General features: G+C 44.0%; 1 protein-coding gene across 1 annotated transcript in view; it reads left to right on the top strand.

Moving 5' to 3' along the window:
• The window catches only part of LOC132380280 (inactive rhomboid protein 2-like), a 97,371-nt gene that overhangs the window by 53,178 nt on the left and 22,045 nt on the right, over positions 1 to 22,148 (top strand). Inside the window, exons 10-14 of the mRNA XM_059949035.1 lie at positions 3,673 to 3,747; positions 3,833 to 3,994; positions 8,409 to 8,512; positions 12,347 to 12,410; positions 20,332 to 20,426. Coding sequence (XP_059805018.1) covers positions 3,673 to 3,747; positions 3,833 to 3,994; positions 8,409 to 8,512; positions 12,347 to 12,410; positions 20,332 to 20,426 — 500 coding nt within the window. The remainder of the gene's footprint in view (positions 1 to 3,672; positions 3,748 to 3,832; positions 3,995 to 8,408; positions 8,513 to 12,346; positions 12,411 to 20,331; positions 20,427 to 22,148) is intronic.

The following is a 22,148-nucleotide window of genomic DNA, read 5'->3' as shown; positions in this document are numbered from 1 at the left end:
CTTCTGAAATCCAGCTACAGAATATCCAGCAGATCTCCTTTATCCGTGACATGTTATTTCTCCAAAGAGCTCTAAGAAATTGGTCAAACACGACTTTGCTTTGAAAAGCTGCATTGACTTTGCATAATGTCCTTGATTTTTCTAAGTGCTTTCTACAATGTCTCTAGTAAATTCTAACATTTTCCCATGTTGGAGGTTATACTGAGACAGAGGGTAGTGAATTTGTAGAATTCATTGCCTCAGATGGCTCGGAGGACAAGTCTTTGAGTAAATTTAAAGCAGAGTTTGATAGTTTCTTGATTAATCAGAATGTCACATAAACATAGAAAACCTACAGCACAATACAGGCCCTTCAGCCCACAAAGCTGTGCCGAACATGTCCTTACTTTAGAAATTACCTAGGGTTACCCATAGCCCTCTTTTACTGAGCTCTATGTACCTGTCCAGGAGTCTCTTAAAAGACCCTATCGTATCCACCTCCACCACCGTCGCAGGCAGCCCATTCCATGCACTCACTACTCTCTACATTAAAAAAAACTTATCCCTGACATCTCCTCTGTACCTACTTCCAAGCACCTTAAAAATGTGCCTTCCCATGCTAGCCGTTTCATCTATTGTGATCCTATATAGCTGCAACATTACCTCTCAGCTCCTAAACTCAATTCCATGGTTAATGAAGGCCAATGCACCGTATGCCTTCTTAATCAGACAGTCAAGCTGCGTGGCAGCTTTGAGTGTCCAATGGACTCAGACCCCAAGATCCCTCTGATCCTCCACACTGCCACGAGTCTTATATTAATACAAAATACTGTCATCATATGTGACCTACCAAAATGAACCACCTCACACTTATCTATGTAGAACTCCATCTGCCACTTCTCAGCCCAGTTTTGCATCCTATCAATGTCCCACTGTAACCTCTGACAGCCCTCCACACTATCCACAACACCTCCAACTTCTGTGTCATCAGCAAATTTACTAACCTATCCCTCCATTTCTTCATCCAGGTCATTTTTAAAAATCACGAAGAGCAGGGGTCCCAGAACATATCCCTGAGGCACACCACTGGTGACCGACCTCCATGTAGAATATGACCTGTCTACAATCACTCTTTACTTTCTGTGAGCAAGCCAGTTCTAGAACCACAAAGCAATGTCCCCTTGGATCCCACGTTTCCTTACTTTCTCTATAAGTCTAGCATGGGGTACCTTATCAAATGCCTTGCTGAAATCCATATACACTAAATTTACTGCTTTGCCTTCATCAGTGGGTTTTATCACATCCTAAAAAAATTCAATCAGGCTCGTAAGGCACGAACTGCCCTTGATGAAGCCATGCGGACTATTCCTGATCATATTATGCTTCTCCAAACGTTCATAAGTCCTGCCTCTCAGGATCTTCTCCACCAACTTACCAACCACTGAAGTAAGACTCACTGGTCTATAATTTCCTGGGCTATCTCTACTCCCTTTCTTGAATAATGGAACAACATCTGCAACCCTCCAATCCTCCAGGACCTCTCCAGTCCCCAATGATGATAGAAAGATCATTGCCAGAGGCACAGCAATCTCCTCCCTCACCTCCCACAGTAGCCTGGGGTACATCTCGTCCAATCCAAGTGACTTATCCAACTTGATGCTTTCCAAAAGCTCCCCCACATCCTCTTTCTTAATATCTACATGCTCAAGCTTTTCAGTCTGCTATAAGTCATCCCTACAATCGCCAAGATCCTTTTCCAACGTGAATACTGAAGCAAAGTACTCATTAAGTACCTCTGCTATCTCCTCCAGTTCCATACACACTTTTCTACCATCACACGTGTTTGGTCCTATTCTTTCACGTCTTATCCTCTTGCTCTTCATGTACTTGTAGAATGCCTTGGGGTTTTCCTTAATCCTGTCCACCAAGGCCTTCTCATGGCCCCTTCTGGCTCTCCTAATTTCATTCTTAAACTCTTTCCTGCTACCCTCATTATCTTCTAGAATCAAGATCTCTATCATTACCTAGTTTTTTGAACCTTTTGTAAACTCTTCTTCTTGACTAGATTTACAACAGCCTTTGTACACCACGGTTCTTGTACCCTACCATCCATTCCCTGTCTCATTGGAATGTACCTATGCAGAACTCCTCGCAAGTATCATAGAAAGAATAGAATAGTACAGCACAGTACAGGCCCTTCAGCCCACAATGTTGTGCCGACCCTTACACCCTGCCTCCAATATATCTCCCCACCTTAAATTCCTCCATATACCTGTCTAGTAGTCTCTTAAATTTTGCTGGTGTATCTACTTCCACCACTGACTCAGGCAATGCATTCCATGCACCAACCACTATCCCCTGAACATTTGCCATATTTCTTACGCCCATTTAATTCAGAACATCTGTTCCCACTTTATGTTTCCAAGTTCATATTTTTCCTTACTCCAATTAAACACTTTCCTAACTTGCCTCTTCCTATCCTTCTCCAAAGCTATGGTAAAGGGGATAGAACTGTCTCTGAATGTGAACAAAACAAAAGAGATGGTTGTTGACTTCAGGAGGGCATGGAGTGACCACTCTCCACTGAACATCGATGGCTCCTCAGTAGAGATCACTTATAGCACCAAATTTCTTGATGTTCACCTGGCAGAGAAACACCTGGTCCCTCAACACCAGCTCCATAGCAAAGAAAGCCCAGCAGCTCTCTACTCTCTGCGAAGGCTGAGAAGAGTTCGTCTCCCACTCCCCCATCCTCATCACATTCTACAGGGCATCCTGAGCAGCTGCATCGCTGCCTGGTTCGGAAATCGCTACCCTACAGCGGATAGTGAAGTCAGCTGAGAAGATCATCGTGGTCTCTCTTCCCGCCATTGTAGACATTTACACCACACGCTGCATCCGCAAAGCAAACAGCATTATGAAGGACCCCACGCACCCCTCATACAAACTCTTCTCCCTCCTGCATCTGGGAAAAGGCACCGAAACGTTCGGGCTCCCATGACCAGACTGCTGCCTGAACTGTTTTGTGCACTTTATGCAGTCCTGGGTAGGTTTGTAGTCTAGTAGAGTTTTTTTGTGTTGTTTTACATAGTTCAGTGTATTGTTTCATGTAGCACCATAGTCCTGAAAAACGTTGCCTCATTTTTACTGTGTACTGTACCAGCAGTTATGGTCAAAATGACAATAAAAAGTGACTTGACTTGAATTGTGATCACTTTCTCCAAAATGCTCTCCCTCTGAGAGACCTGACACCTGACCAGGTTAATTTCCCAATACCAGATCAAGTACAGCCTCTCCTCTTGTTGGCTTATCTACATATTGTGTAAAGAAACCTTCCTGAACACACGTAACAAACTCCACCCCATCTAAACCCCTTGCTCTAGGGAGATGCCAGTCGATATTTGGGAAATTAAAATCTCCCACCACGACAATAGTTATGTCAAAGGTTATGAGGAGAAGGCAACAAAATGGGGTTGAGAGGGATAATAAATCAGCCATGACAGAATGGCACAGCAGAAACAGCTACTTTTATGGTTTTAGGGAGTTATAGACTGGCCTGTACTTTCCTACTTTCTGTTGACTTCCTTCATAAGGTCACTCCAAAATAACACTTCCCTGTAAAGTGGACATCAACAAACTTGACAGGTGTAAAAGGAATGGTACTCAGAGTTTTGAATGAGTCCTGTTTCTCAGGTGCTGAGGAAGAAAGGGACCTATGAGAGTGTGGAGAATGTGCAGCAGGAGAACTTCTGGATTGGGCCTTGTTCGGTGAGTCCTTTGCTCAGAGATCAGGTGGAGATGCAGAGACTTTGTGCACAGACTTGCAGTTGCTTAGTGCTTTCACTGTTTGCAGGACGCTCTCATCCACCTTGGAGCAAAGTTTTCTCCTTGTTTACGGAAGGACCAATCGATCTCAAAGCTCATCAAAAAGGCGAGAGATCAGGAGAGGAGGTCAGGCTGTTGTGTTCAGAATGACAATTCTGGATGTGTGCAAACATTGAAAGAGGATTGTTCGGTAAGTATGAACAACTGCACTCACACACTCGTGTGTTTCACTCTTCATTCTGACTCCTTGGACCAAACTGCTGGAGGCCAATCTGATTGTTGCAAGCACATGTATCTCATTTCCCCACTTTCAAGACAAATGCTTTTTCTCTCCATCAAATCAAAACATTTCTAAACTGATGGATCAAGGAGAAGAGTTATCATGAGGAAATGGCAACAGGTTTCTGCAGGAATTTAATAATTACTAAGAATAGTAGGGTCACTTCATGTGGACAGTTTGAGTCTTAGTGGCAGAGAGGAACAAAGAGATAGAACCTAGAAAACCTACAGCAAGATACAGGCCATTCAGCCCACAAAGCTGTGCCAAACATGCCCTTACCTTAGAAATTACTTAGGCTTACCCATAGCCCTCTATTTTTCTAAGCTTCATGTACCTATCCAGGAGTCTCTTAAAAGACCCTATTATATCTGCCTCCACCACCATCGCCAGCAGCTCATTCAACGCACTCACAATTCTGTGTAAAAAAAAACTCATCCCTGACATCTCCTCTGCACCTACTTCCAAGCACCTTCAAACTGTGTCTTCTCGTGCTAGCCATTTCAGCCCTGGGAATAATCCTCTGACTATCCACCTGATCAATGCCTCTCATCATCTTGTACACCTCTATCAGGTCACCTCTCATCCTCCGTCGCTCCAAAAAAAAGACCCCGAGTTCACTAAACCTATTCTCATAAGGCATGAACCCCAAACCAGGCAACATCCTTGTAAATCTCCTCTGTACCCTTTCTATGGTTTCCACATTCTTCCTGTAGTGAAGCGACCAGAATTGAGCACAGTACTCCGAGTGGGGTCTGACCAGGATCCTGTATAGCTGCAACATAACCTCTCGGCTCCTAAACTCAATCCCAATAGTTGCTGAAGGCCAATGCACCGTATGCCTTCTTAACCTGTGCGGCAGTTTTGAGTGTCCTTTGGACTCGGACCCCAAGTTCCCTCTGATCCTCCACACTGCCAAGAGTCTTACCATTAATACTATATTCTGCCATCATATTTAACCTACCAAAATGAACCACTTCACACTTATCTGGGTTAAACTCCATCTGCCACTTCTCAACACAGTCTTGCATCCTATCAATGTTCCGCCGTAACCTCTGACAGCTCTCCACACTATCCACAACACCCCTAACCTTTCTTGGAGAACAGTGCACCCAAAGCACTAGAAGTTCCACCACACGTTAGCAAGGCAGTGACAAGTAAACCAGGAATTTGGGGTTATGATTACAGGGATTGAACTAAAAAGTGGGTAACTTATGCTGAACTTTGATTATTGGTTTGATTACACTTTCAGTATTTCATCTGGTTTCTATGTTTTTCTTATTAAAGGAAAAACAAAGTGTATTATCAGATGTAAACTTGTGTAACAAACATCAGTGGTGGGAAAGACACTGGAGGACACTAAAAGAAACCTTGTGCAGAGAGCAATGAGATTGTGGGACTCACCCTCGCAGGCAAAAAGTGTACCAGTATTTCTGGTAGTCTGCACAAGTCCACGGGAGAGCGAATAGCAGAAAATGCTATCAGTTGAAAAAGGGTGGAAGAGGGATTTGGGGCAGAAATCTGAGTGAAAACAGATGGGCTGAATCCCCCATTGTGTTCTATCCTACCCCTGGCTGAATCCCCATGTGAGCACTGTACCCCCTCCAGGCTGAATTCCCATCTGGGTACTGTTTCACAACCCCCCTCCACTAGTCCTGAATTCCCATGTGAGCTCTTTCTTCCTCCCCCTTGTGCTGAAGCCCCACATTGTGTTTTTCCTCCGTGACCTCTACCCCTCCTCCCATGCTGAATCCCCCCCCCATGTTGAATCCCCCCCATGTTCTGTCTTCCCCCCTGGGCTGAATTCCAAAGTGAGCCCTGTTTCCCTTCACCACCCCCACCCCGGCTGAACTTCCATTAGCTCTATTCTCCCCTTACCTTGTGCTGAATTTCCATGTGAGCTCTACCCACATGTGCCCCGCCCAGGCTGAATTGCTGTGTGAGCATTATTTCCCCCACGCCCACCTTCTGCTGAATTCCCATGTGAGCTCTCTCCATCCCTCACTTTGTCCTGAATTCCCATGTGAGCTCTCTCCATCCCTCACTTTGTCCTGAATTCCCATGTGAGCTAAATACACCTTCCCAGGGCTAACTTCCATGTGCTAACACCTTCCCAGGGCTAACTTCTATCCCCCACCCCACTGTGCTGATTTCCAACGTGAGTTAAATCCTCCTCCCTGAAGCTGAACTCCCATGTGAGCTCAATCCCCCCCCACCCCCAGCCCCTGGTCCAAATTCCCATGCAAGCACTGTATAGAGCTACAGAGAAGTACAGCACAGAAACAGGCTCTTCACCCTATCTAGTCCACACCAAAACCATTTAAATTGCCTACTCCCATCAATCTGCACCAGGACCAGAGTCCTCCATATCCCTACCATCTGTGTACTGCCCTTTTTCAAACCTCACTTCAACATTGAAATCGAGCTCATATGCACCAGTTGTGCTGGCAGCTCATTCCACATTCTCACGATCTTCTGTGTGAAGAAGTTTCCCCCTCATGTTCCCCTTAAGCTTTTCACCTTTCACCCTTAACCTATGACCTCTGGTTGTAGTTCCACCCAATCTCAGTGGGGGGGGGGGGGGAAACAAGAGAAAATCTGCTGATGCCATAAATCCAAGCGATATATACAAAATACTGGAGGAACTTAGCAGGTTGCCTGGTCTGCTTAGTTCCACCAGCATTTTGTGTGTGGCTCAGTAGAAAAGGCCTGGTTACAATTTCCCCATCTATACCTTTCATAATTTTGTATACCTCTGTCAAATCTCCTCAATTTTCTATGTTCTTTGGAATAAAGTCCTAACCTATTCAATCTTTCCTTATGAACTAGGTCCTCCAGCCACAGCAATATCTTTGTAAATTTTCTCTGTACTTTTTCCAACATCTTTCCTGTAGGTAGGTGATCAAAACTACACATAAAGCTTCAAATTAGGCCTCTCAAATTAGGCCTTACACAACTTCAACATAACATCCCATCTCCTGTACTCAATACTTTGATTTAGGAAGACCAATGCGCCAAAAGCTTTCTTTACGACCCTATCTACCTGTGATGAATTATGGACCTTTATTCCCAGAGCACTTTGTTCTACAACACTCTTCAGTGCCCTACCGTTCACTGTGTAAGACCCACCATGGATGGTCCTACTGAAGTGTAACACCTCACACTTGTCCATGTATCATTTTTCCAGCTGGTCCAGATCCCTCAGCAAGCCATAATCAATAGGTACATTTAACACCAGGGAAATGTATACAATATACATCCTGAAATTCTTTTACTTTGCAAACATCCACTAAAACAGACAAATGCCCAAAGAATGAATGACAGTTCAATGTTAGAACCCCAAAGCCATCCCAGCTCCCTCTCTCATGCACAAACAGCAGCAAAGCAGCAACACCCCCCCCCCACCACCACCAGCAAAAAAGCAATGGCACCCCCCACCGAGCACTCAAGCGTGCAGCAAAGCATCTATAAAGACATTGACTTGCAGTACCCCAAAGACCAGTTGTCAAATTACCTGGTGAACATACCACAGGCTCTCCCTCTCCCTAATAAGGGAGAAAGAGGTGTCCCCATTTCACATCGAGAGGGAGACATAACAAACAACTTGCTGATTTATGATATTCAAAGTCTATTGCACCACTTTTTCCGAGCTCTGCACCCAGAGAGCCCAGGTCTCTGGGCACACAGCCCACAAGAGCTAATCAGCTGCTCCCGATATTCCATGTTCTCCCACAACACCTCAGTCAGGGGCACCATCTCCAGAGCCACAAAAATCTGGCACCCTGAAGGCATGCTAGTCTTCCAGGCCACGTCCCTGGCATATCAATAAGTGGTCAGTTGTGAGGCCCTGAGAGGGGGTCCCATTCCCACAAAGAACTGAAGTCAGAGCCTAACTCCAGGTCAGGATCTTCAAAAGAACCTTGAAAAGGTAAAAAAGAGATATCAAAAATAGAAATAGAGCTGCTTCCGAAGATACAAACAAAATAGTCACTGTTTAGCGCCATCATCACTTTGCTCTGCCCCTCCTACTAGCTGAAAGACTTCAATAGAATAGACTTGGAGAGGATTTCACCATTTACCCTTAATCCATGACCTCAAGTTCTAGTCTCACCCAAATTCAGTAGATAACATATTAAAAAGTTTCATTTGTCCATTGGAAATCTGTCTGAATTCTTTGGTAGTGATGCAGGCTTCAGTGATCAGTATTGACGCAGTATGCTGAGAAGGTCTGGCACTCAGCCCTGCTGGTGGGGAGTTTATTACTCACCCCCAATGTAGTACTGTGCAATCATAAACAGTTACTAACCTTTTCTATTTTCAAACACAGGAAGTACTCGCCACTTTTATAAAATGGCCAAGCAGCCAAGCTCCAAACCTGAGTTTCACTAATCAGCAGCGATCATCAGGGGCAGTGTGCCATCAGGATCCAAGGCAAGTGAAACCTGTATCAGGATGTTGGAACTGGGAGCAGCAACTCTCCACAGGTTCAGTACCTCCACCTCTGTCTCCTACCAGCCTGATATTCAACTACATAAGGCATTCAAGCAGCTTATTATATATGTCCAACTTCTTAGTGAGGCATGGCTAGTCTGTGCCTTGAACACTATCCTGCCTGATCTTCAAAGCCTCACTGACTAAGTATCCTTGACACTATGGTTAGAGAGCTATGAAGATGCACAAGCCCTCAGTTTATTACAGATGTCCTCACGCTGAACTGTTATCCTGAGGCTTTGCCCAGTCCTAGATGCATGAAGAGGAAACACCAAGCACCATCCCATCAATGTGCACCTCAGTGAAATCTTTTCACTCGTTCTTCCAGCAAATCATCCAGTCTTCCTCACTTGCTCTTCACAGAACCATCCCCTTGCAGGAGCATTGGGTCCAGAGACTATTGCTCTCCAAGTATGATTTTATCAGGGATTTTGAAAATCTGAGTAAAACATCACTACCCTTCCACTGACAAGTACTCAGTGCCTGCCTTGTTTGCTGAACCTCATCCCACACTCTCTCATTATCCCCTTCACTGTTACCCCTTCCACACCTCTCAACCACCCCACAGTAACTGTCCCATCTTCTTCTCCACCCTGATGCTCCCTCTGAGTCTCTCTTTAATGCTACCCTTATTGGCTCCCCAACACACATACATTAAGCTGCATCTCCAGACATTTACATCTGGATCAGCACTTCTTCCTTCAGCTTTTGTTAAATAGGAATCACAAGGCCATTAGTGGTAAGTTAGCTCTTCAACTGTCCTATCCTCTAGTTTGTATTAGGCCATAAGATATAGGAGCACAATTAAGCCATTTGGCTCAACAAGTCCACCCTGCCATTTCATCATGGCTGATCCAATTTTCTTCTCAGCCCCAGTCTCCTGCCTTCTCCCCATATCCCTTCATGCCCTGACTGATCAATAGTCCATCAACCTTTGCCTTAAATATACATAAAGACTTGGCCTCCATAGCTGCCTGTGGCAAAGATTTTCACAGATTCATCACTCTCTGGCTAAAGAAATACCTCCTCATCTCCATTCTAAAGGATACTCCTCTATCCTAAGGCTGTGTCTTCTGGGCTTAGATTCTCCCACCACAGGAAACATCCTCTCCACATCCACTGTATCAAGGCCTTTCACATTTTGATAGATTTCATTGAGGGCACCATTTATTCTTCTGAATTCTATCAAATACAGGCCCAGAGCCATCAAACACTCACATATGACAAGCCATTCAAACCTGGTATCATTTTTGTGAACCTCCTTTGAACCCTCTCCAGTTTTAGCACATTCTTTCTAAGATTTGGGGCCCAGACCTGCACACAATATTCCAAGTGAGGCCTCACCAGTGCTTTATAAAATATCAACATTACATCCTTGCTTTCATATTCCAGTCCTCTTGAAATGAATGCAAACATTGCATTTGCCTTCCTCACTACAAACTTAACTGGCAAATGAACTTTTATGGATCTTGCACAATGACTCCCAAGTCCGTTTGCACCTCAGTTTTTTGTATTTTCTCTCCGTTTAAAAAATAGTCAATCCCTTTATTTCTTCTACCAAAGTGCATGGCTGTGCACTTCCCAACACTGTATTCCATCTGCCATTCCTTTGCCTATTCTCCTAATCTGTCTAAGACCTACTTGAACCTTTCTACTCCCTCAAAGCTACCTGCCCTTCCACCTATCTTCATATCATGTGCAAACTTTGCAACAAAGCAATCAAATGCATCATCCAAACCATTGACATAACATGAATCGATCCCAGCACAGACCCCTATGGAACACCACTAGTTACTGGCAGCCAACCAGAAAAGGCTTCCTTTATTCCCACTCTTTGCCTCCTGCCAGTCAGCCACTACTTTATCCATGCTAGAATCTTTCCTGTAAAGCCATGGGCTCATAGCTTGTTAAGCAGCCTCATGTGTGGCAACTTATCAAAGGCCTTCTGAAAATCAAAGTACACAACGTCAATCAACTCTCCTTTGTTTATCCCGCTTGTTATTTCTTCAAAGAATTCCAACAGATTTGTCAGACAAGGTTTTCCCTTGCGGAAACCATGCAGACAGCGGCCTGTTTTATCATGTGCCTCCAAGTACCCTAAGACCTCATCCTTAATAATTGACTCCAACATCTTCCCAACCACTGAGGTCAGACTAACTGGCCTATAGTTTCAATTCTCGACCTCCTTGAAGAGTGGAATGACACTTGCAATTTTTCAGTCTTCCAGAACCATTTTAGAATCAAGTACTGCTTGAAAGATCATTACTAATGCCTCCACAATCTTTTCAGCCACCTCTTTCCGAACTTTGGGGTGGATACCATCAGTTCAGGTGACTTATCTACTGCCAGTCTTTTCAGTTTCCCAAGAACATCTCTCTAGTTATGGTAACTTCATATCTCCATGGTAACTGGCACTTCCACCACCCTGCTAGTGTCTTCCACAGTGAAGACTGATGCAAATTACTTATTCAGTTCATCTGCCATCCCATGGTCCCTATTACTATCTCTTCAGTATTATTTTCAAGCAGTCCAATAGCCACACTTGCCTTTTACATTTTATGTATCTGAAGAAACTTTTGGTGTCCTCTTTAACCTTATTGGCTAGCTTACTTTCATTTTCCATCCTGACCGTCTTAATGACATTTTTAGTTACCTTCTGTTGATATTTAAGTTTCCCACTCTTCTAGCTCCCCTCTAATTTTTGCTCTTTCATATGCCTTCTCTTTGACTTTTATGTTGGTGTTGACTTTTCTTGTTAGCCATAGTTGTGTCATCTTTCCTTGAGAATACTATTTTATCTTTAGGATGTATATAACCATTGTTGCTCTGCTGTCACCCCTGCCAGTGTTCTTTTCCAATCAATTCTGACCAACTCCTCTCTCATGGCTCTGTAACTCCCTTTACTACTCATATTACTCCATTGTAATACTAATACATCGGTCTAAAGCTTCTTCTCAAATTTCAGGGTGAATTCTAAGGGTTCTTTTACCTTAAGCTCTAATCAATTCTGTTTCATTGCACAACATCCAATCCAGAACAGTTGATCCTCTAGTGGGCTCAACCACTCTAGAAATTCCCCCTCCTGGAATTCAGCACCAACCTGATTTTCACAATCTACCTGCATATTTAAGTCCCCCATGACTATCATATGTATTTACTAACTCCCTTTGTAATTTACAGGCCACATCCTTACTACTGTTTGGGGTCTGTATACAACTCCCATCAGGGTATTTTTACCCTTGCAGTTCCTTAGCTCGACACACAGTGATTCAATACCTTTCGACCCTATGTCACCTCTTTCTAATGGTTGGATTTAATTTTTTTATCAACAGAACAATATCACTCTCTCTGTCTTACTTCCTGCCCTTTTGATACAATGCCTATCATTGGACGTTAAGCTCCCAGTTATAGTGGCCTACAACATTGTACCTGTCATATTGACAATAAGTTGGTGATTTTGTTAATGGTTTGGATTCATGATCAGAATCCATGGTCTGTGATCCTTTTACTGAACCAGTAATCCTAAAGCATCAGTTGATAATCCACATTCTATGCAGTTATGGCTGTCAAGAATGTGAGCAGTTAAAAACCTAGAAGTAATCAGCCAGTCTCAGTGGAAGTGACCATTCATCACACCCATTAAGGGGAAATCCTCCTGCCATGACTTGGCCAGCCCTTGGCTATTTTCACTTGCTCCTCAGACAACCGTGCCCTGCCCTGACACTGAACATATGAAAAGCAGCCTGTGTGACTGAGCATATGTTCTGTTTATAGGACATGTGAGGAACCTGCCTCAGCCATGCCACACATCTGGGAGGATGACATCACTCAATGGCCTGTGAGTATTTCTGTGAAAACTCTAAACATGAGTGAAGTGAATCTACCTTCAAACATACGGACAAGATTCAATCTTGTCCCTCAGGAAATCGATGTAAGTAGTTCTTAACAGAACTGCAGTTATGAAAATACCTGTTTAGAAATGGGTCATGTACATGGTTAACGCTAGTGGATAATGTAAATGGGTACTGCAGAAGTAACAAGCGGGATAGAGAAAGGAGAGTTGCTCAATGTTGTGTACTTGGATTTTTAGATGGCCTTTGACAAGGTGCCACACATGAGGCTACTTAACAATCTACAAGCCTTTGCTATTACAGGAAAAATTCTAGCATGGATAAAGCAGTGGATGACTGGCAGGAGGCAAAGAGTGGGAATTAGGGGAGCCTTTTCTGGTTGGCTGCAGATATGAAAATAGGTGGAGGAACAGGTAGTTTTCAGGAAATAGAGAGACTCCAGAAGGACCTAGACAGGTTTGGAGAATGGGCAAAAAAGTAGCAGGTGGAATACAGTGTTGGGAAATGTACGGTTATGCACATTGGTAGAAGAAACAAAAGGGTTGACAATTTTCTAAATGGAGAGAAAATACAAAAAAACTGAAGTACAAAAGGACTTGGGCGTTATTGTATAGGATCCCCTAATGGTTAATTTGCTGGTTGAGTATGTGATGAGAAAGGCAAATGCGATATTAGTATTCACTTCAAGAGGGCAAGAATATAAAATCAAGGATATAATATAATATTGAGACTTTACAAAGCACTGGTGAGGCCTCACTTGGAGTATTGTGAGTGGTTTTGGGGATCTTATCTGAGAAAGGAGGTGCTGACATTGGAGGGGGTTCAAAGAAGGTTCATGAAAGTGATTCCAGGCTTGACATATGAAGAGCATTTGATGGCTCTGGGCCACTGTTCACTGGAATTCAGAAGAATGTGAAGTGACATCATTGAAACCTATGGAATGGTGATTAGGTTTCATCTTATTCATCTCCCCATGGGGAGAGGATGGGGAGAGGATGTTTCCTATGGTGTGAGAGTCTAAGATCAGAGGACACAGCTTAGGATAGAGAGGTGTCCTTTTAGAACAGAGATGAGAAGGAATTTCTATAGCCAGAGGGGAAGGCCAGGTAAATGGGTATATTATCAGTGAGGGCATGAAGGAATATGGGGAGAGGCCAGGAGATTGGGCCTGAGAGGGAAAATGGATCAGCCATGTTGAAATGGTGGAGCAGACTCTGGGCCAAATGGGTTATGTAAATGGTAGACTGGAAGACCATAAGATATCGGAGCAGAATTAGGCCATTCAGCCTATTGAGTATGCTCCACCATTCCATCAAGGCTGATCCTGGATCCCATTCAACCCATACACCTGCCTTCATGCCCTATCCTTCAATTCCCTAACCAATCAGGAAATAATCAACTTCCACCTTAACTATACCCATGGACATGGCCTGCACGGCAGTCTGTAGCTGAGCGTTCATTACTGTATGGCTAAAAATAAATCCTCCTTAGTCCCCAGTTCTAAAGGGTCGCTCTTCAAATTTGAGGCTGTGCCCTCTATTTCTGGATACCCCCACCATAGGAAACATACTCTCCACATCCATCCTATCTAGTCTTTTCAACATTCTGTAGGTTTCAATGAGATCCCCCAAAATTCTTCAAAATTCCAGTGAGTACAGACCCAAAGCTGCCAAACACACCTCATATGTTAACCCCTTCATTCCCAGAATCATCCTCGTGAACCTCCTCTGGACTCTTCTCCAATGACAACACATCTTTTTTGAGATATGGGGCCCAAAACTGTTAACAATACCCCAAGTGCAGCCTGACTAGTGTCTTATAAAGAGCAGCATTATCTCCTTGCATTTATATTCTGCTCCCCTTGAAATATATGCCAACATTGCATTTGCCTTTTTTTACCACAAGCTTAACCTGTAAATTAAACTACTGGAAGTCGTGCACAAGGACTCCTAAGTCCCTCTGCACCTCTGATTTTTGAACCTTCTCCCCTTTTAGATAATAGTCCACACAATTGTTGCTTTTATCAAAATGCATTATCATACATTTCCCAACACTGTATTCCATATGCCACTTTTTTTGCCCATTCTTCCAAATTATCTAAGTCCTGCTGCAATCACTTTGCTTCCCTAGCGCTACCTACCCCTCCACCTATCTTCATATCATCTGAAAACCTTGCCACAAAGTCATCAACTCGATTATCTAAAGCACTGACAAACAATTGAAAAGAGCAGTCCCAATAATGTACATTGGGGAACACCACTCGTCACCAGCAGCCAACCAGAAAAGGGCCCTTTTATTCCCACTTGCTGCCTCCTGCCTATCAGCCATTCTGCTATCCGTGCCAGTACCTTTCCTGTAATGCCATAGGATTTCATCTTGTTAAGCAGCCTCATGTGTGGCACCTTAACAAACGCCTTCTGAAAATCCATGTAAATGACATTCACTGCCTCTCCTTTGTCCACTCTGCTTATTACTTCCTCGAAGAACTCTTAACAGATTTGTCAGGCAAGATTTCCCTTTACAGAAACCCTGCTGACTTTGACTTATTTTATCATCAGTCTCCTCAAAACTGCATCCCTATTAATAGACTCCAACACTTTTTTCAACCACTGAGGTTAGGCAAATTGGCCTATAATTTCTGTTCTTTTACTTTCCTCCCTTCTAAAAGACCGGAGTGACTTATCCACCCTAAGACCTTTGAGTTTGCCTAGCTCTTTTTCCTTTGTAATAGCAATGGCACTCAGTCCTGCTCCCTGATACTCATGGACCTCTGGCATTTCTTTGATCCGCATTACTACCTCACCAGCATCATTTTTCAATGGTCCAACTTCAACTCTCACCTCCCTTTTATTCTTTATATAACTGAAAAAACTTATAGTATTTTACTTTATATTATTGGCTAGGTTGCCATCAAATTTCACCTTTTCTCCTTTGAAAGCTTTTTTCAGTTGCCTTTTGTTAGATTTTAAAAGCTTCCCAATCATCCAGCTTCCACACACTTTTGCTACCTTCTATGACCTTTCCTTGGCTTTGAAGAAGTCCTTAACTTTGTCAGTCACAGTTGTCTACCCCTGCCATTTGAGAACTTCGTCCTCTGTGGGACATATCTATCCTGCGCCTTGTGAACTATTATCAGAAACTTCAGCCATCTCTGCTCTATCACTATCCCTGCCTGTATCCTCCTCTAATCCACCTGGGCAAGCTCCTCACTCATGCCTCCATAATTCCCTTTATTCCATTGCAATATTGATACATGTAGCTTATGATTCTCCCTCTCAAATTGCAGTATGAATTCGATCATATTATGATCACTGAAGGGTTCCTTTACATTAAACTCCCTAGTAAGATCTGGGTTATTACACAACATCTAATCTAAGATAGCCTTTCCCCGAGTAGGCTCAACCACAAACTGCTCTAAAAAGCTATCTTGTAGGCAGTCGACAAGCTCCCTCTCTTGCAATCAGACACCAACCTGACTTTCCCAATCCCTTTCATATTGAAGTCCCCTATTACAATTGTGTCATTAACCTTATTACATATCTTTTCCTGCTCCGTTTGCAATCTCAATTCCACATCTTGGCTACTATTAGGAGGCCTATATATGACTCCCATAAAGTGTTTTTATTTATCCACATGGAATTTCTTAACTTCACCCACAAAGATTCAACATTTTCTGACCCTATGTCACCTTTTTCCAAAATGTAATTCCATCTCTTACAAACAGCCACACCACTGACAATGCTTTCCCACCTGTCCTTTGATGTTAAGATTCCAACTGTGACCTTCTTTCAGCCACAACTTAGTGATGCCCACAACGTCATACAGACCAATATCTAATTGTGCCAGGAGTTCATCTACCTTCTTCCAAATGCTACACACATTTATCCTAGTTCCCACTGCCACATTAGCTGAAGCCACTCCCAACAGCTCTAGTAAACCTACCCACAAGAATATTGGTCCCTCTCAGATTCAAGTGCAACCCATCCCTGTCATAGATGGTCACAGCTGCCCTGGAAGAGGTCCCAATTATCTGTAAATCTGAATTCCCTGACCCCTGCTCCAATTCTTCAACCATGCATTTATCCGTCACCTCACTGTTGAATGGCCCAGGCAGCAATCCTGAGATTACTACCCTTGAGGTTCTGCTTCTCAGCTTCCTTCCTAACTCCCTGTATTCTTTTGTCAGAGCCTCCTCCATTTTTCTACCTATGTCCTTGGTACCAATATATACCATGACTTCTGGCTGTTTACCCGCCCTTTTCAGGATATTGTGGATGTATCCAGAAGTATCTCAGACCCTGGCACCTGGGAGGCAAACTGCAATCTGTGTTTCCTTTTTGTGTCCACAGAATCACCTGTCTCCTTGACTATAGATTCCCATATTACTGCTGTCATCCTCTTCTGTTCCCTACACTTCTGAGCTACAGGGCCAGACTCTTCCCCCAGATAGGCTGTCTCCTCCAACACTACTCAAAATGGAGTACTTATTGTTGAGGGGGCTGGCCACAGTGGTGCTCTCCACTATCTGATGTTTTCCCTATCCTCTCCTGACAGTCACCTATTTATCTGTCTCCTGTAGCCTTGGGGAGACTACCTCCCAGTAACTTATGTCTATCGCTGCTTCACTGACCCTAACAAGCCAAAGGTCATTGAGCTGCAGCTCCAGTTCCTTAACATGGTCTCTAAGGAGCTGTATCTCGATGCACCTGCCACAGATGTGGCTATTGGGGAGGCTGGGAGTCTCCTGAAATTCCCACATCTGACACCCGGAACAGAACACTGGCTCTGTAGACATATGCCCTATTCTCTCGAGTTAAATAAGAAATAAGGAACAAACTTACCTGGTCTCCATCTGTTCTTGCCAAAGCCTTACTACTCTGATTCAAGACTACTTAAACAATGACCGGTCCCACAATCAGCTCCACTAGGTGGTACCTCACTTTTATATAGACTGGGTTTTTAAAAGAAATATTCCAATCAACAACTCCTGTTGAAAAACTTGCTGCCTTTTGCTCTTTGTTGGACTTGTGCAGGAACATTCCTGTTGTGTCTGTGCAGTACTCCAATCATTGAACACCTCAGTTCTGAGCTCTTTCCAACTGGAATTAATTTTTCCAGCACTTGAGAAGGCAACAAGGAAGTAGTTGAATTGTTCACATCCTATGTACAATATGAAAAGGTAGGCTAGGGGAGGGGAGTGGTCGGTGGCAGTTTCCTATGTACAATATGAAAAGGTAGGCCAGGGGAGGGGAGTGGTTGGTGGAATCTTCCTATGTACAATATGAGAAGTTGTGTTAGGGAAGGGGTAGAATGGTTGGTGGGCTATTCCGAGTACAAGATCAGTGAATGGGAGCGGGAGATGAGGCAACTTCTCACAGGTCCACAGCTGAAGATTTAAAAATGTAGTATTTCATGGCAAAGTTGGACTGTGCCCAATCAGTGAACAGAATTCATAAGAAAGACCAAGTAAAAATAAGGCAGGTGCAGGTGGAGTGGCCATTGTGTGAGTGGGGAAGCTTTGGTTTTGGCTCATCAAATTTTGGTGAAGTAGTCATCCCTAGGCTACAGGGTGATTGTTGTGAGAGGGAATAGTTGTCAGTGCAGAGTACCCCTATGGCCATTTCCCTCAATAATAAGTATACCATTTTGGATACTGCTGAGGGGGACAATGTACCAGGGAGGAGCCACAGTGACTGGGTGCCTGTCACTGAGTGTGATGCCTTGGCTCAAAAGAGAACAGCCTGCACTTGTCAAGAGTAAATTAGATCTGCTAATTTTTTTAGCCCATTTTTTCCAGCTGGATCAGATCCTGCTGCAAACTTTGATAGTCTTCCTTGCTATCCTTAATGCCCTCAAACTTGGTGTCATCTGTAAATTTGCTGATCCAGCCTGCCACATTATCATTTAAGTGATTAATGTAACATAGAAACATAGAAAACCTACAGCACACTACAGGCCCTTCGGCCCACAAAGTTGTGCCAAACATGTCCCTACCTTAGAAATTACTAGGCTTACCTATAGCCCTCTATTTTTCTAAGCTCCATGTACCCATCCAAAAGTCTCTTAAAAGACCCTATTATATCCATCTCCACCACCGTTGCCGGCACCTATTCCACGCACTTACCACTCTCTGAGTAAAAAAACACCCCTGACATCTCCTCTGTACCTACTCCCCAGCACCTTAAACCTGTGTCCTCTTGTGGCAACCATTTCAGCCCTGGGAAAAAGCCGCTGACTATCCTCAAGATCAATGCCTCTCAACCTCCGTCGCTCCAAGGAGAAAAGGCCAAGTTCACTCAAGCTATTCTCATAAGGCGAGCTCGCCAATCCAGGCAACATCCTTGTAAATCTCCTCTGCACCCTTTCTATAGCTTCCACATCTTCCTGTAATGAGGCGACCAGAACTGAGCACAGTACTCCAAGTGGGGTCTGACCAGGTTCCATATAGCAGCAACATTACCTCTCAGCTCCTAAACTCAATTCCACAATTGATGAAGGCCAATACACCTTCTTAACCACAGAGTCAATCTGCGCAGCTGCTTTGAGCGTCCTATGGACTCGGACCCCAAGATCCCTCTGATCCTCCACACCGCCAAGTCACTTACCATTAATACTGTATTCTGCCATTGTATTTGACCTACCAAAATGAACCACTTCACACTTATCTGGGTTGAACTCCATCTGACCCTTCTCAGCCCAGCTTTACATCCTCTCAATGTCCCGCTGTAACCTCTGACAGCCCTCCACACTATCCACAACACCTCCAACCTTTGTGTTATCAGCAAGCTTACTAACCCATCCCTCCATTTCCTCATCCAGGTCATTTATAAAAGTCACGAAGAGTAAGGGTCCTAGAACAAATCTCTGAGGCACACCACTGGTCACCAACCTCCATGCAGAATATGACCTGCATACAACCACTCTTTGCCTTCTGTGGGCAAGCTAGTTCTGGATCCACAAAACAATGTCCCCTTGGATCCCATGCCTCCTTACTTTCTCAATAAGTCTTGCATGGGGTACCTTGTTATAGATGATAAACAAGATGGATCCCTACGGCACAGCACTAGTCACAGACCTCCTGTCAGATTGACAACCATCTACTGCCACCCTCTGGCTTCTTCTGCAAAGCCAACATTGAATGCAGTTTACTATGCTATCCTCAGTGCCTAGCTACTGAACCTTCTGGAGCAGTCTGCCATGTGGGACTATGTCAAAGGGCTTGCTGAAGTCCACATAGACAATGTCCACCACCTTTGTTGTTACCTCCATCACCTCCTTTGGCAGTGTATTCCATTTACCAACTACTCTTGGCATGAAATTTTCTCCCTTGGATCCCCTTTAAATCTCTTTTCTCTCATCTTAAACCTCTGCTCTGTAGCCTTAGACTCCCTGATGTGGGAACAGTGTCTGGCTGGCCTCCCTGTTTCTGCCTCTGTTTCCTGCAGTGTATTAACCAAAACCATGCACAGAAGTCTGAGTGCAGCTTAAGAAAAATTTTGTAAAACTATGACTTGATGTAACAGGTTGTGACAGATTGTAGGAAACATTTTTACAGCAGTTCTTTTTCAGAGCAGAGGTTTAATAAATGAGAGTTTCAGGAAGCATCTGAGGAGGTACTTGGCTCCCCCAGAGGATGGCTGGAATCTGGAACACACTGCTTGAGGAGATGGTAGATGCAGACACTTTCACATTTAAGAAGTGTTTCAGACAGTACTTGAAGCATCGAGGCAGAGAAGGATTGAGACCAAATGCTGGGGAAGAGCTCATGTGGGTGAGTAATTGTAGGCATTGGGGTGATGGGCCAAAGGGACAGTTTCTATGTTCTGTAATTCTGTAAGGCTGAAATGTTGGTGAGTTTCAGTTTGGAGATGAATTTGGACCAGAGATGAATTAACTCTGTTTGTGCAGATTTGTACCTTCCAATCACAGAGGAACCATACCGGACTCAAACACATGGACTGTGCCATCAAAGGGAGGCCCTGCTGTGTCGGCACAAAGGGAAGGTGGGTGGTTCTCCTACAGAGCGTTGTTTCCACCGGTTTCTCACTGAATACATTGTCCACACAAGGTGTTGTTTGGTGAGTAAAGGACTTCCATGAGGTAAAGACAATTGCTTCACTTAATATTTCAAAAAATAATTGAGTTAAATTAAATAAATTAAATTGAGGTAGGTTTGACAGCCAGGTAGTATGTTGTGATTGCAGTACAATTGTTGTAGTTAATGGAGGCCAATGTGGTGACATCATCTACAGACTGTTTCTGGAGCTAGAGGATATTCAGCTAAGCAAAAGTCAAACACTACAAAGCACCATGAAGAAGAATGTTACCTGGTCACTTGATTCCAAGCAGTAGTCACACTCCTTCAATTAGACACTGCAAGATTAGTCAGTCAGGAGAGAGAGCGGAGTATCACAGTGCTTGTTCTGGTCACTACACTGTAGGAGAGATACGGGCGCATGGGAGACATCATATGTTGGAACCTGCAATCAGATTCAGATTCAGATTCAGTTTATCGTCATTTATAAACCACAAATATAATGCAGTTAAAAAATGAGACAACGTTCTCCAGAATGATATCACGAAAAAGCACAAAACAGACCACACAAGAAAAACCACATAACATTTGGTAATCCCCAATCCAGAGTCCGGAGAGGCTGCTGCGTATTGATATCGCGCTACTGTCTTGGCATGTTCCCCAGAAAGGAACTACAAACCCATCAGACAAACCTAAAGCTACAAGACCTACACAAAACCACATAGTTACGTATAGTTATAGTTAACATATAGTTTCAACAGTGCAGACAATGCCATAATTGATAAAAGACTAACTGACAAAGACCACATAATTATAACACATAGTTTCAACAGTGCAAAGCAATACCGTAATCTGATAAAGAGCAGTCCATGCACGGTTTAAAAAAAAGTCTCAAAGTCCTGACAGCCCATCATCTGACGCAGATGGTAGAAGGAAGAAAAACTCTTCCTGCCATGAACCTCCAGCGCTGTAACTTGCCGATACAGCACTTTGGGAGCTCCGACCACAGCCAACTCCGAGTCCATCCAAAAACTTCGAGCCTCCGACCAGCCCTCCGACACCGAGCACCGAGCACCATCTCTGCCAAGCGCTTCCACCCCGGTACCAGCCGCCAAGCAACAGGCAAAGCCAAGGATTCGGGGCCTTCCTCCCGGAGATTTTCCAATCGCACAGTAGCAGCAGCAGCAAAGCAGGTATTTCAAAAGTTCCACCAGATGTTCCTCCGTGCTTCATACGTCCGTCTCCATCAAATCAGGATTGTACACGGCCCCTACTTACAGATAACAGATATTCATTCCTGGAGTGGTCACTGCGCGCAGCAACGCACCGCCATCTTGAAGACATCAAATCCAAAGTCAGTGGTCAGGCAGCATCTGTGAAGGGAAATGGACAGTTAATGTTTTGGGTGCAGACCTTCATCAGGTATTTGTAGTGACAGTGCTGGAATGGCAGTAGAGCAGTTTCAGAAGGATGTTCCTTGGGACACAGCCATTCAGTTATTTAGCGAGACTAGAGAAGTTCTCCTTGGAGCAGAGAGGCACATGATTAAGGCAGGGATATAGATATAGTAAATTGCAGAAAACTTATCAGAACATTTAGGATGAGGGGTAAGAGGTGTAGTGAGGTGTAGTGAGTGTTCTCCATCTCCCTCTGGTGCTCCCCCCCCTTTCTTTCTCCTGAGGCCTCCCAT

This window comes from Hypanus sabinus, chromosome 23, assembly GCF_030144855.1.
Source record: "Hypanus sabinus isolate sHypSab1 chromosome 23, sHypSab1.hap1, whole genome shotgun sequence".
NCBI classification, from domain to species: domain Eukaryota; kingdom Metazoa; phylum Chordata; class Chondrichthyes; order Myliobatiformes; family Dasyatidae; genus Hypanus; species Hypanus sabinus.
Note: the sequence above shows the minus strand (reverse complement) of the source record. Positions and strands in the feature narration are given on the sequence as shown.